The sequence below is a fragment of the Lipophrys pholis genome, assembly GCF_963383615.2.
Source record: "Lipophrys pholis genome assembly, chromosome: 20".
Lineage (NCBI taxonomy): Eukaryota > Metazoa > Chordata > Actinopteri > Blenniiformes > Blenniidae > Lipophrys > Lipophrys pholis.
The window spans coordinates 18,409,686-18,424,008 of NC_137648.1; the positions used below are offsets into that span (position 1 = coordinate 18,409,686).

General features: G+C 42.5%; 1 protein-coding gene across 1 annotated transcript in view; it reads left to right on the forward strand.

The window, feature by feature from the left end:
• LOC308125596 (partitioning defective 3 homolog) overlaps window positions 1–14,323 on the forward strand; it is a gene marked incomplete at its 5' end in the record, with an annotated part of 413,756 nt that overhangs the window by 207,861 nt on the left and 191,572 nt on the right. Inside the window, 2 exons of the mRNA XM_080489471.1 lie at window positions 1,301–1,440; window positions 1,913–2,045. Coding sequence (XP_080345597.1) covers window positions 1,301–1,440; window positions 1,913–2,045 — 273 coding nt within the window. The remainder of the gene's footprint in view (window positions 1–1,300; window positions 1,441–1,912; window positions 2,046–14,323) is intronic.

A 14,323-nucleotide genomic window follows, 5' to 3' on the forward strand; every position in this document is an offset into this window, starting at 1 on the left:
CAGTCTGCTGGTGAAATGGATGTAATCCAGGGGTCATAAGGACCGTGGGCTTGTTTTGGCCCACAAGAGGCTCCCATCCAACCAAACCACCAAACAAATGATGAAAATGTGAAAGAAAACATTGATTTTTGACTTGTGAGTTTGTAAAAACACCCATAATGCAACAGCAATAGGAGAATTTTTTGGGACATTTCACTGTATTTTGCACCAAAACGTTATATTAAAATTGGCTTTATGTTGAAGCTGCAGTGAACAAAGGAAAACTATATATTACATATTTGAAGTGTTGCCAGTTCCGTCCACAGAAAGGGCGACAGGCCATTTTCATCACGTCTCAACGTCATTCCTTCTCGATATTAAACAGGAGGCCACAAAGTTTCCACACAGCTGCGCCGACATGTTTGACTGGCTCTGAACTGAAAGTTTTCTAAGCAGGAATCCTCCGATTGCTCCACGCCGTTCTACACCCCCAGTTTGTGTTGTGTGTGTTGGTTCCACCGAACAGTGCTCAGACTTCTGAAACGAAAAGTAAAGGATTTGATGACTCTTCAGTATGTTTAATGGATCAACAAAGTTGTTGACATAGATGAAGTTGAGACTGTGGAAAGCTTTGATTTCACAGATATAGTGCTTTTCCACTGCTTTGGCTTTCCTCAAACTGTCAGTCACACATACGACTGAGCTTCAGCCACCCCTGAAATCCCTAATATCACTGTTACGTAGCAGAGAGTATGCTTTTATTGCTCACTATCTTCAAGCAACCGCACATCGGTTTTCTGAATGTTTTATTTGGCCTGCACCGATACCACATTTATTAAAGACCAGCAACATCACTCGGATTTATCACGAGGAAATCATGCACTTTTGAATATATTTATGTCAGACTACTGAGTAGGCACATTAATATTTGTTCCAATATTTAATATTGCATCTTTGTCTTTGTTTTCAACATATTGTTTCTTATGAGTTTTTCATTTTGTTTGATTTTATGTGGGACAGTGGATGGAAATTGGCCTTGTGCTAAATCCAGCATATTTACAGTAACATCATGAAGAGATGGCTTGTTCTTTAATATGGACTGTCCCGTCCAAATAAACAAATAACTAAAAGTATGAGTACTAACCTTGACCTACTTGCCGATATCAAGTACCAATAGGAGTACTTAATAAGCGTAATTTGTACTCTACACGCAAACGATACTAGCTTTTGCCCCACGACTTCTTTTTTCAAAAGAAGAAAAAAATTAACTTTTGGTCATTTTTACAATATAATTCTCCACATCTGTTTGCTAACGCCCCAGGTCCTGAAGGTCTCGGATTCAGCATCACATCCAGAGACGTCCCCATCGGCGGCAGCGCTCCCATCTATGTGAAAAACATCCTTCCTCGAGGGGCCGCCATCCAAGACGGCCGACTGAAGGCGGGGGACCGTCTGCTGGAGGTGAGGCCGGCGCTCTCAGCCAACCTCCAACCGTTTCCACTCGGCGAGTGCGCTCTGTGAGATTGGGTGTTATTTCGCAGAGTAATTACTCTTTTGCTGATACGGCTTTGTTCCTAAATTCGGTCTTTTGGAGCGTTTGGAGAAATAAGTCAAACATTCAGCGTTCCCTGTGGCTATAACGGTTCAGCCCCGGCTTTGAGTTTCTAAGAAAATGCGGTTAGATGGAACAATATTTTGATTATGCTTCAATCAGACTGACAAGAAAATCAGCAAGTGTTCACTTTAGGGGGAAATAACCCGTGTTTAATTCCAGCTCCAGCTGGCTGGGAGTAATATGCAGAAAGGTTATGTGGAGGCCAGACCTCCCCCCTTCCCACAATCCTTTTTTCAACTTAAGTTTTACCCCAAAGTTTTGAAGAAAAAAGAATATCTTTCACATTTTGCCTGCCTGTGGCTCTGTGTTTGTACGCAGGTTAACGGAGTGGACCTGAACGGTAGAAGCCAGGAGGAGGTGGTTGCTCTGCTGCGTGCCACTCCGATGGGTGGAGCTGTGAACCTGGTGGTGATCCGGCAAGAGGACTCCCTGCTGCCCCGAGAAGTGGTCAGTACACACCCAGCACAACCGTCCTGCAACAACACACTCTAAGAACTGACAAACCTGATGGAGAAAAATGCTTGAAAATACTGTGAAGACAGCAGGTTTTGGTGGTATATGGTGTATAGTGTTTGGTGGAAACCATCACGGGTCAGCAACTGAAAACACAAAAATTATGCATTTTTACTTAAAGGAGTCCTATTATCCAGCTTTTCAACACTTTCACATGGTCTCGTTGGTTCAAAAACTTTGCATTCAAAGTTTATTGCCCGAAATCCATCTTCTTCTTGATTTTCCTCCATTTGAATATTGGATCATATGAGCTGCATTCAGAATCTGCTGTGTCTGTGTGAGCTGGACTGGCTCCGCCCACTCATGCCCATCTTGGGAAGAGGATGAAGTACTTCCTCTCGTGGTGCCATGTGCCAGAGCAGAGCTGCCTAATTGTGGGAGGAGTCAAAGGGAGGGCCGACCTTGATTGGGATTGGCTAAACCCCTGACGGCACTATATAGGGTTTGATTTCTGATTGGCTGGTTGGAGCAACACACTTTTTAAAAACTGAAACAAGCCAAGAAGAGAGAGGACAGACTTTCTTCACTTCTGGGACGTCGTTCCAGGTATGGGAATGATTATTACTGTTGAAAAACCAGTAGAAAAGGGAATTTTGCATTATGTGACCCACTGTTTCAGGCCCTGTTGGCATGTTTCGCAAGAGATTCACATTTACATGGGAAAGTTTTGAAAACGATGGAGTTGCATGTACTGCATCGATGTCAGGTTACTGACACATATAGGTCGGATATATATTGACTTAGAAATGCATTAATGAGAAGAAAGAAGACAAACTCTTTTTAATCAAAGATTGCCATCTTTTGATTTTCTCTCTTTTTTTTTTTATAGATGTAATCTTATTAACTTTAAGGTAATTTAACCTACTAATCTATTGGTTACATGTGATTTTGTCTGTCCTAATGGAAATATGCGTCTTATGGTTTGTCTGCTGTGGTCATAATATATAATACGATGCCTCGTGTATACATATATCGATGATATAATTCAAAATATTTTCTTAAGAGGTCTTTGTCAGATTAGTTCTATTTTAACATTTAATAAACTGTCACTAGTAGGTGCCGTTATTTCTTTTGTAATGAAACTACACACGCATCCACAGAGAACAATATGCTATAAAAACATAAGCTCACTTAAAATCAGTCCTGCCGGTTGTATTTTGGAGCTGATTCGATAATACTGAGAGGGAAACTTGCTAGAAAAATGTATATATCTTCAGAGAAAAGTGTAAGAAAAGACAGAAGCACAACATAATGGGATTCTGTACTGAGGGAGTGTAATGTTTGGTCCAAACAGACGCCTCACGGCCAACTCAGAAGCTTCACATTTTGATCTCAACCTGCGTTTTATAAAGAAAATCCTTGAGTCGAGAGCCATGCATATTGTATAAAGACCATCACACTGCTATATATCACAGGGGTGTGAGGAAAAGAAATGCATCTCTACTAATTCATATTAGAATATTATTTTGGGTGATAGTGTTTATTTTAAAACGTTGCCAGGAAAACGCAAAACTTTTCTGAAACAAAAACACAAAAACGATGCGTTTTCACTTGAAAAGTTGTCGCATAAATGGGGCCTGAATCTGCAGTGAGTCCTAACATGTCTAATGCAAATGTTCTAAACTAACCAAAGTAACCGTGTTTTCTTAATCCCCTTAGAGAAATTACTTGTTTTTTCCCACAATGAATGACCCTGTAAACTACCAATCCCAAGCCCACTTCTTTAACCTCTAGTCCTGTGTTTATAATAACCGGGTAAAGTCATAGACAGGCGGCAAGTTCCCTGGAATCAAACTGAGGATTAATAGCGCAAAGAAGGCAGATGATCGCCTGTATATGTTGGACATCAGCCATGTCATCAGAGTAGCAAATCACTGTCAGACCTGTGGATGAATTAACTGCAAAGGGTGCATGCAGATACACTGTTATTGGATCAGCAAAGCACAAAAGTAAGAACATGCAGACTTTGATGGGTCCAAGCACACAGAAATACGCTCAAACACACACCCACACACTCTCAGTCAGACACGCGGTCTACATACAGGGTGACTTTGGCTGTCGCGCGGCAGATGGCGAGGCTACTGCCCTCGTCCAGCCGGCTCTCAGCGGCTCTGACAGCAGGCCGGGGCATCGCGACACCTTGGCAGACCAGGGTCCCCCGCTTCCTCCCCCACCCGACGCCAACCCCGCTCCTGACCGCGGCACTCAGTCTGGCGCCGGGGCCGTTAACCCCGCCATAGGAGCTGCCCAACCTGTAGCACAGCGGCTCTCCCAGACACATTTCACCCGCGTTTAATTTCAAATTCTTAAGGAGCAGAAATTTCCATTTAACTTCCAGAAGGTTGGTGTCATTAAGGCGCTACGTTTCGGTGGCTTAATCAGTGCCAACTGGCCACCGCTGGCTTTGCACCTCTGACCTTCGGGTTACTCAATCCCGGCGGTAGTTACGTTTTAACAGGAGGGACGCACCCGACTGATCCAGGCACCTGACGGCAGCTGAATGACGCCACCAGGAGGAGGAGGAGGTTTAAAGATGCACGGCTGCCCTCAGCTGATGGTTCGGCTCTTCAGGTGTGACGTGATTGGGGGGAGAGAAAAAAAAAAAGTCTGTCACGGAGGAAACGCCGCCCAATATCTCGCTTTTATTTTCGTTTGTTCTCCGGCGGACTAACGTACACACGCAGCGACAGAGCGCCGGCCTGATATTTCATTACTTTCCCGGTCAGATTAGCAATTTTTTTCCCAAACTCCTTGCATAGTTTCACATTACCCAGCAGTGCTTTCACAAATCTCAGTAATCCCTACAAGTATGTTCATAAAAATCAGATAAGCAGGGCCGAGGCTCTCGCGGTGACAGTTATTGCAAATAAAGCAGGGCAGAAAAGCTCGGCAGGTAATTGGCTCGTCTGTCACAGGCAGTGGAACGGTGCGTGTGCACACACTGCGGATGAGTTTTCATGTCATTCATGTAATTCTCTACAGTGACGTATAGTAGGGGTGTCAAACATAAGAACCGGGGGCCAAAACCGGCCCACAACATGCTCTAATCCTTCCGCCGAACCATCAAACAAACAAAATATTGATTGTAGTCGTTGTCAGTAGTAACAGTTTGGTTTTAAAAGTAATACTTTATGAATCCCATAGAGAAATTATAGAGCAATAGAACACATAGAGTAAATAGAATACAAGTTAAAATATCAACATAAGGAAATTCAAATATGAATATATGCATGGCTCAGCCAGTGACCCGTATAAGCCTAGAAGAATGAAATAACAGAAAAACAAAACAAACACTACTTACAAGCGGTGTTATAGCGCCTTGTGGCCACAGGAAGGAAGGGTCTGAATTGCACTTGGGTGGTATTTGTGAAAACATCGACATTTTCATCACGCATACTCAACAAAGTAGACGTATAAAATTTGAATTTAAAGATTATTATGACACAATACTCCGTTTTCACCGTATTTTGCACCACAAAGTTTAATTAAAATTGGCTTTATGTTGAGATTGTAGTCATTTTCTGGACTAATTGTTTGTTTTTTGAGACGATATAGACATTTTAATCACGTATACTCTGCACCACAACAAAAAAAAAATGGAAAGTTTATTATGGCACTGTTTTTTACCCCTGACGTATATAGCTTTATGTAGGCATGCAAGCAAACAAGAAGGAGTCCAACATCTATGAAAAGTAAACGGAGGCCAGTATTTAATGTCTGCTTGACATTTGCTTGCTGATGTTTAATGTCGGCGCTCCAAAAAAAATCCCTGCACACCTTCTTTTGTTTACGTTTTATTGTATGCACGGAGGCCCCAGAGGAATTCATTTGCCCTCCCAGCTTGTTTGCGTTGCATCTTTAATTACCACGGTCACGCTGTATTTTGACAATCAATAAATATGTCGTCTACTTGCCGGGGAAGAGAAAAGGTTAAACGGCAATAGAGGGAAAATGTTGCGTTCTCGACGTGTTTTCTGCCGTCTGCCGATGTTTTTCTCTCCGCTCTGCTGATATCAATAGACATTTTCAATACGCACTCTTAGTTCTTCAGCTTTAACCTTTGCTGCAGTCTGCATTCATCAATAAGGCTCATTCTGTGTTTGAACTTCACTCCAAAGCCCACAACCGCCATATAAATTTTCTATAAAACTCTTGGAAAACATAATTCTGATAGTGGTTGTTTTTTTTCATTATATTCAGTTTTATACAGTTCTGGTCAGGTTTGCTTTAAAATGTCTTTGACCAAGGGTGTCAAACATAAAGCCCAGAAGAGGCTCTGATCTGGAATAAACCACCAATCAAATATTAAAAATTTCAAAGAAAACAGATTTTTTTTAACATGTTTCTTCAGACCCAAGCTGAGCTATTGAATATAACCACAAATCCTAATGCCTACATTAGAGCTCTGAATAAAGTTCAGGAGTCGCACTGTTATTTTCGACTTAATGATAAATCTCGACGCATTGACATCCCACATTGTCCCACACAAACGTAGTCTTTGTCCCACATCTGGTGATTTGGGATCTGCTTACCCTCGTTACACGTGTCCTGTGTGGAACTCTATATAGCCAATAAAGATAATGGAGCATAATTATCTGACTGGTCGTTTGATGTTATGCCGACACCAAACACAAAGCTACCTGATTGGACCTGGACAAACTAAAATACACCGATTAGATGGTCGCGTTTGTTTAATCACATGTGACTGTAGCATCAGTGAGTTAAGTGTTAAAACTGAGGCGTGGTCACGTCCATTAGTTGGACTTCAGACTGTGTGTTCAGGATCGTTAAAACACAGCCTCCCCCGCTTGTCCTGCTTGCACTCACATAAATGCTCACATCCTTTTATGCCTTAAACCTGTCTCAAACCAACGCAGAGCCCCTCCTTGTAAAATCTCAGTATGGTCCTAATCAGCCGTATGTGCTCCCGCGCCATAAAATCGTTTCCCAGGCTCGCCCTCACATCATTCCCTGACCCTCCACGAACACCATATTTTACTGCCGATGGGACCACGGACTGCTGGGGAACAAATGGGCTTGTGTAGCCACTGTTGTAGCACATAAGAGCAATTAAACAGTACATTAAAATCCCCTCTTTATGATCATATCACACTTGTCACTGATCCATTAGTAGCTATATCTGCCAAGCAATGAGACTCTTAATTGCGGAATTAATTCCGGCCTTTGATTGATGTGACAGGAGGATTTATGAACGCCGAGGACACGCTAGACAAACGCGTGACAGAACTGGTGACAATTATAGTAGACAAATGGCCTGTTTCGTAAGCGGCCAGCCCCCGGCGGCCTGGTTTGAAACCCTCCCTGCCATGTTTTTAACATCAGACTGTAATTAGAGCAGTCAGAGGGAATTCATTTGGAGATTCTTTTAGCAGGTGTAGTAATGTATTCGGGATGCACTGATACCACATTTTTTAAAGGACGAATAAAAGTATGAGTACTGACCTTTTGCTACTCGCTGATACCGAGTATCTGATGCTGTCAAATCTCAGAAAATACTTCACTACTCACACTGAAACATTGACTGTATAGTGTTGTTGGACGTGACATTTCAAGTAATCATAATCGTTTCCAGTTAAATGATTGAGGAAACACAATTTACATATCCTTTGTGATTATTTCATCCCCTTTTTTGGGGTGGAACAGTATTCTATGTGGAAGGAGCAGGTTGAGGTGGAAAGTCTGAGGTGTCCAACAACACGATGTCCATTTTTATTTTGACTTTATCAATATATGGTGACCAGGAGGTGGGGGATACTTGTTTTTTTCCTTTTTTTTTTCTTTTATTAATATTTGAAATGCCATTATTTGTAATAATTTTGTCTTGTAGAAACTCAATAAACAAACTTGAGCAAAAAAAGAAAAGAGACCCAAGGAAAAGGAAAAAAGGAGAAAAGAAAAACGAAAGGACAAAAAAATGTCCAACGACGTTGCGTCGGGCTGCCGCAGCGTCTCTGAAAGTTTGATTTATATATCAGGTTTTTATTCATCACATAGACAGTGTGGCAGTGGAATTCAGCGACTTATCCACCAGGCTGCACAAACACAAAATAGCAAAACAGGCAATTAAATAGAAAAATGCAAACGATACAGAAAGAAACACAAATATGATATACAGGAAACACATGAACACACAAAATGTGGATGTGCATCCACACAGAGAAGGTGAAATCTGTCGGTCGGGAAGTCAACCCGGCTCTCCAGCGTGACAGGCGCAAACATTAGACTATGCGTTGCCGCGAACCAACCCTGGCTAAGTTGCTGGTGTAGAAGCTAGCTTTCGCCGCTTTCCTGGCGTATCGGACGCGATACCGGTATCGGTGCATCGCTCGTTCTGAGGAATGATTGCAAACCGTTGAAATAAACCAACAGATCTTCTGAAAATCCAAACAGCCCTGTTTTTTTTTTCGCCTCCACAATCCCTGTCATTGTTGACTTGTTCACATGTCTCCTTCTCCCTGATCGTCCCTCTAACAGCGTTACGCAGGTGGCTCTGCTTGTCGAGCCCGCGGTACAGTGAGGTGAGCGCTCCTGATTTTTGTTTTCTTTTTTCTTTTCTTTTTTCCACATTAAAGTTGGAAGAAGAGACATATGAAGCTGTATTGCTCTCCCTTCAGCAGAGCTGCATTTACCGCGTCGGTAGAGGGAGAAATGAACTGATAGCAAGCAAACAAAACACAAACACCCCCGTCTTTGGAGGCGACTAAATTACACACAGGTCTGTTGAGTCAGAGCCGGGTTCAGTCGTCATCCTTTCACTCAGTTTTTGTTTTTTTCCTTGTCGTTCCTAACAGAATGAGACGGCTTACACAGAAGAAGAGGATCCAAGCTGAGCGCAAACGCTCTGATGTGTAGCATCAAGGTTATCATCCTCTCACAGAAGCCTCCGTTAAACAGCAGAAGTACTTTCTCTTAGCAAAGTAGGTCCAAGGCCAAATAGTTTGGATATTGTAGAAGTAATGTAAGTGTTCAAAACGGTTCTGGTTTCCCTTTGAACTTTTCTCTGTTACCCGGCTCTGATCTTCCATTGCGTTAACACAGATGATAATAAACCTTTTGGCTGATTCCACTGAAGTGGTGATAAACAGCACTATCTTAATCCACACACACTATCTCCAGCCATGCCAGAAAAAAAAAAAAAAGACATCTTCGGTGTTAATATAATTAGATGTCTGTTTGAGTAATGCTTTTTTTTTTGTGTCGCTGAAAGAGGGGTGATGTAATGCGTTGCAAGTTTTGTTAATAAAGTTGTAGAGACGGATTCTCGCTTTTGTCCCTTTGAAGCAGTTTATTTATACAGCACCTGGTGACTGAGCCAGATATTTTACTTAAGTGAAACTTGGCAAACCACTCGAGGGGATGAAACATTTCTTAGTGGAGATGATAATTTAAGGTGCTTGCAACCTTTCTTACCGGCATTCACGCCGCTTCGATAATGAATCCCAATTCGTGCTCTGCGATATAACTTAAAAAAATAAAGAAAGAAATGGACCCAGCTGCCAGAATATAATTGGACGTAATCAGCAAATTGCTCTAGTGTTACTAATGTCTAGGAGTAGCTGACCCGTCCGCGGTAAATCGACTCTGAAAATACAGTTGGAACTCAGGTGAAGTCAAATTACAGGAATTGCTTGGAAAAGGCCTTTCGGAAAGGAGCGGCGTTGAGCCGCGGTTTGGCAACCGGCAATCAGAGAGAGCATCTATGACTTTAAAGAGCTCTTCACAACAGCTTGGCTGCCGCAAATGCACCTTAGAGGTCACTTTCTCTTCCACTCGGTGCCTAGAAATGTCTCCGAAATGACAGAGCGAGAGGCGATGGGGTCCAGTGTGTTATCGTGGCAGGAAGAATCGTTCCCGAAAAGAACCTACGGAGGAGAACTCTTTATCCAAATAGTCTGCTGAAAGCTTCGGAAACTTCAGTATCGGGAAAGGGTTTTATCCCGTCGCTGTTCCCTCCATCTTCTCCACCGCTGACGTCGTCTATTTGAGCTCCTCCTGCATTGTCAGTCACGCCCCTACTGAAAGATTCAGTTTTTTCCCGATCAGAGCGCAGAGTTCAGAAACGCGCTTCGTCATAATTAAAGCCACCGCTGGCAGAGCGCGGCGGAAGACAATGCCAGGCTGGTTAACGATTTTCGGAGCGCGCGTCTCGCCTGCGCCACCTGTTTTCGTTTAGCACTTTTCAGCAGCTGTTCCCGTAATTACGCTCCGCTGTCAGCGCGGCGAGCGGGAGGGTGCGCCGCAGCATTGTGCTACGCCGATAAACAAGGTAGTTAAAGGCCACTTATGGCGACACAGTTACTCTCCCGAAGGGGATTCGGCGTCTGTTTCTGGAACGCGTAATGGCTCCAAGTGCGTCTGTGCAGTTGGACATAGCAAAGCGCTTTTCATCCGCCATTAGCTTGGAATGAGCGGCATCTGCTTTACAGTGTTGCAGCCATACTTTGTTTCCATTGCAAACGTTCCCCATTTGCCAAGCGCACTTTCCAAAGTCACCTTTTATTTCGGATGTTCTTCTTGATTAGACGTAATCGCCCCCTAAAGTGCCAAGAGAAATATCTCACGTCGAGTCAGCACTGCGTACAAGTGTCTTTTTGGTTGCCCCGATTGGTAGCCAGTAGCCATAATGCTCCGTGATGTAGATACACGTGGCCTCGGACATCCTCAGGCTTTCTCGTTCTCATTAGAAAGTCCCTAAACGGGGAGCGGTCCCAGTCTGTCGGTGCCGAGTCAAAATCTGGATGTAACGTTACCTCACAAACACTTAAAACCCCCTCACTTCCAGCCGGGCACTTAATGTTCCTCTTTGTTGTGTAAAAGCTCGCCTCTTAACCCCCTCATTGGACGCAAATTTGCTTTTTTTTTCTTCTTTTTAAAGGCTTAGAGGTAGTTAAAATTCGGCCCCTTTGTCAAGAAAATGTTGCGAGGACAAAACACAGCCAAAGGAAATTTGTGTTACAATACTTATCACGCGTGCACCACTTTTGCAATTACACCCATGGTTGATTTCTTTTAGCCCTTTTTTAAATTCATTTCCAATGACCTTTATGTCACCAAATTGGGCCAAGTGTGGAGAGAAGTTTGCAGCGGGTGTTAATTGTTTTAGGCAGTGATGTGCGGAGAACTCGGGAGTTGTGTGTGAATGGAAATAATTGTGATTCATTTGCACTCGCCGTTTCTCTCTCTCTCTCTCTCTCTCTCTCTCTCTCTCTCTCTCTCTCTCTCTCTCTCTCTCTCTCTCTCTCTTCTCGGTGCTCTTTCGGTTTCTTTGCCAGACGTGAACGCATGCAGCACATCTTCCCTTGTTAGCGCACGAGGAGTTGAGACGAGTTCAGGTAGAAACGGAATGAAAAGGTCTATTAGGCAGGTGGGGGCTCCTCCAGCAGCACCATTAGCAATCACTTTCCTTTCTCTGACGCCTCGATGCTCCTGCTTGGGTCTTTGTTAAAATCCTGCCTCCGTTACCTTTCCCTCCCGGTAATGAATGGACGCTCGTCCATCACTGTATTAATTAATAAAGGATTTAATTGTATAATGGACTCTTGGCTGCAGTGGTAAAAGGACAAAAAGAAAAGTAGTTGGCCCTCCTTTGTGATTGACCAAGTGGCTACTCAACCGAACCAAGGGGATAATGATAACAATAATATTAGAACAGCTTCACTTGATCCTAATGCCGGTGTAGAGTTTGAGCTCAGTGGTCAGTAACTGAATGCAGCATTTGTTTCTAAGTACTCTGCTTGCTATTATGTAAAGCTTGCAGTGGATTTTGATTTGATTTGACACCTATTTAGACTTTTTCATCAGGCTGCGATGCAAATTTCTACTGACAAATCGTCTCATAAAAGACATTGTTGTCTTGTCCGGACTTCTATTGACAATCCCGATAAGGAAAGACGTTACGTTAATCCAGATTGACGATTAGAACCAGTTCAGAAAACAGATTTAATCAGGCTGTTATCTTGACGTACTGTCAACCAGTGTTAGCTGAAAAAAAAAAGATGTGGAGCTGAGCTATAATCCAGACCTCTAATGGCATTCAGATGAAAGAAACCTCCAGTCAAGCCATGAGAAAAGACCTCAATAAGGCCAGATGATGGATGTTCATAACTACTTTTTATAATACATTGATCCAGATGTTCTGTGTGTTCGGTCACTTTAAGGCCCCATTACATGTTTTATGTGAAAACGCATTGTTTTTGCATGTTTTTAAAAGTAGGCGCAATACCTTCCTATTTATTTATATTTAATAATTTAAGTATTTAATAATGCTATTAACGCACCCCCACCTTTTTTTTTTTTTTTTTTTTAAGGTTTAACCATTGTAATTTATTAGTTTATTTATTTTTAAAAAGTATATACAATGGCAGGGGTTCAGTGTCACGATGTTTTTAATCTTGTTTTTACCCTGTAAAGCACTTTGTGCAGCATGTTTTGTCCAAAAAGTGCTCTATAAATAAAGTTTGATTTATTGATTGATCTGGAGGCAGCCATTGTTCTTATTGTCCATCCACTCAGGCATGTGCAGAAGAACTATGACCAGTCAGGCATTTCAAAAAACTTGCATTTTCCCATGGAATCAGAATATTTTCAAAAAATTCTGTTTATCTCCATTTTCACAAGACAAAGTTGGGGCACTTTCAAAAAGTTCCACCTTTGCCGCCATTATCAAAAGGCTGTGCTTTCAGTGCCTCCAAGCGTCTTCCATTTTCACTTGAAAACGTATAAACCTGGCTTAAATCCTCTCGAATATTTTCTTGAACTTCAGAATTTATTCATTTCGTTTTCTTTTTTTTTCATGAACAGACCATTTCTGTATGTGCAGATTATTTATTGAATGACAGGCGCAATTGTGTCAATTGTTTATATCATAGCAAAAACACACGGTAGAAATACCAAAAATTCTGAAAAAATTGTTTGTTTCTTCTTTTTGCTCTACCGAACAACCCGTCCATGCACAGACTGTCTACGCTCCACCATCTTTGTTTGGATCTCTCACTTGGCATTGCACTGATTTTGAATGTTAGAAGCAAAACACTTTTTTATCATGAAACAATAGTTACTTTGGTGTTTTTTTTTTTCTTAAAAAAGGCCTGTTCTGTGCCTTCACAGTCTGGTTGAGTGAGTTCCTGGCTGGAGCAGCCAGTTGGGGTGGAGGTGTTGGAGACATTCAGGTTCCCTAAGTGAGTGCAGGAGTCCCTGGAGACTTCCTTTCCTGTTGAGATGACAACTTGGCTTTGCACGGTGATGTCTGCGGACTGTTTTCTGCCTGAGAGAGAGAGAGAGAGAGAGAGAGATGTTGCAGTTTTGCATGAAACCGTTTTACGCATTGATTTAAGCATGAAACCCTTCTCTTTTTCTTTTTTTTTTACCTGATTTCTGCGTCACTTCATTGTTCTTTCCGTCCCGAGTGAGGAACGCAGGGCGACGCTGGAAACAACGAGCCAAGTTTCTCTCTTTTGGTGTGTTCAGAGGAAGTGGAATCCTGCTCTGCCTGAGTTGAAGCGCTGCAACGGGGCCTGTCAAGCCGCCTGACAAACTCATTCTTGGCTCGCGGCGCTTGTTCCTGTCTGATGAAAATGTTACACTGCTCTCTCATTCTCTGCCTCGGCCCTCGATTCCCGGAACATGGCTCTGAGTGGGTGGTTATTCTGTCATCATTTTGGTGGATGTGCGAACACACACACTAAATCTCAGACATTGTCCGACGTTGTCCTTAAAGTAATTTTTAAGCAGCATGCTGTTACCTTCGGGATCCGGGCTGAAAGCTTCAATGTTGGGTCGTTCGTGTATTTTTGTTATGATGAAATATTTCGATCAAAAGCGAACGCAGTGACACATCAGACCGTCCTTTCACCAATGTTCCCTCAGAGGAGAAATTACATGTTTTTGGGCCAGTTTTATGATCTGAAGTTTAGTTTAGGTGACAATGTTTCAAAAGAAAATGCGTCATTTTTACATTCATGTTGCAGAAAAGTTTTGTGTTTAAGCAGGAACGTTCTGAAAACAAAGTCTGTTTCCACGGAAACGGCAAAAAAGCTGGAAACAATTTAGTTTTTATTCATATGGACACACCACCAAGTCGGATTGTTATTGCACTGTCAACTATTAATCTACAGAGCTTCAGGAGAATATTCACTGGGAGTCAAGACACTCTGGAGGAAAACGTTGTTGTTGTCCATCTACTGAGCATGTGCAGAA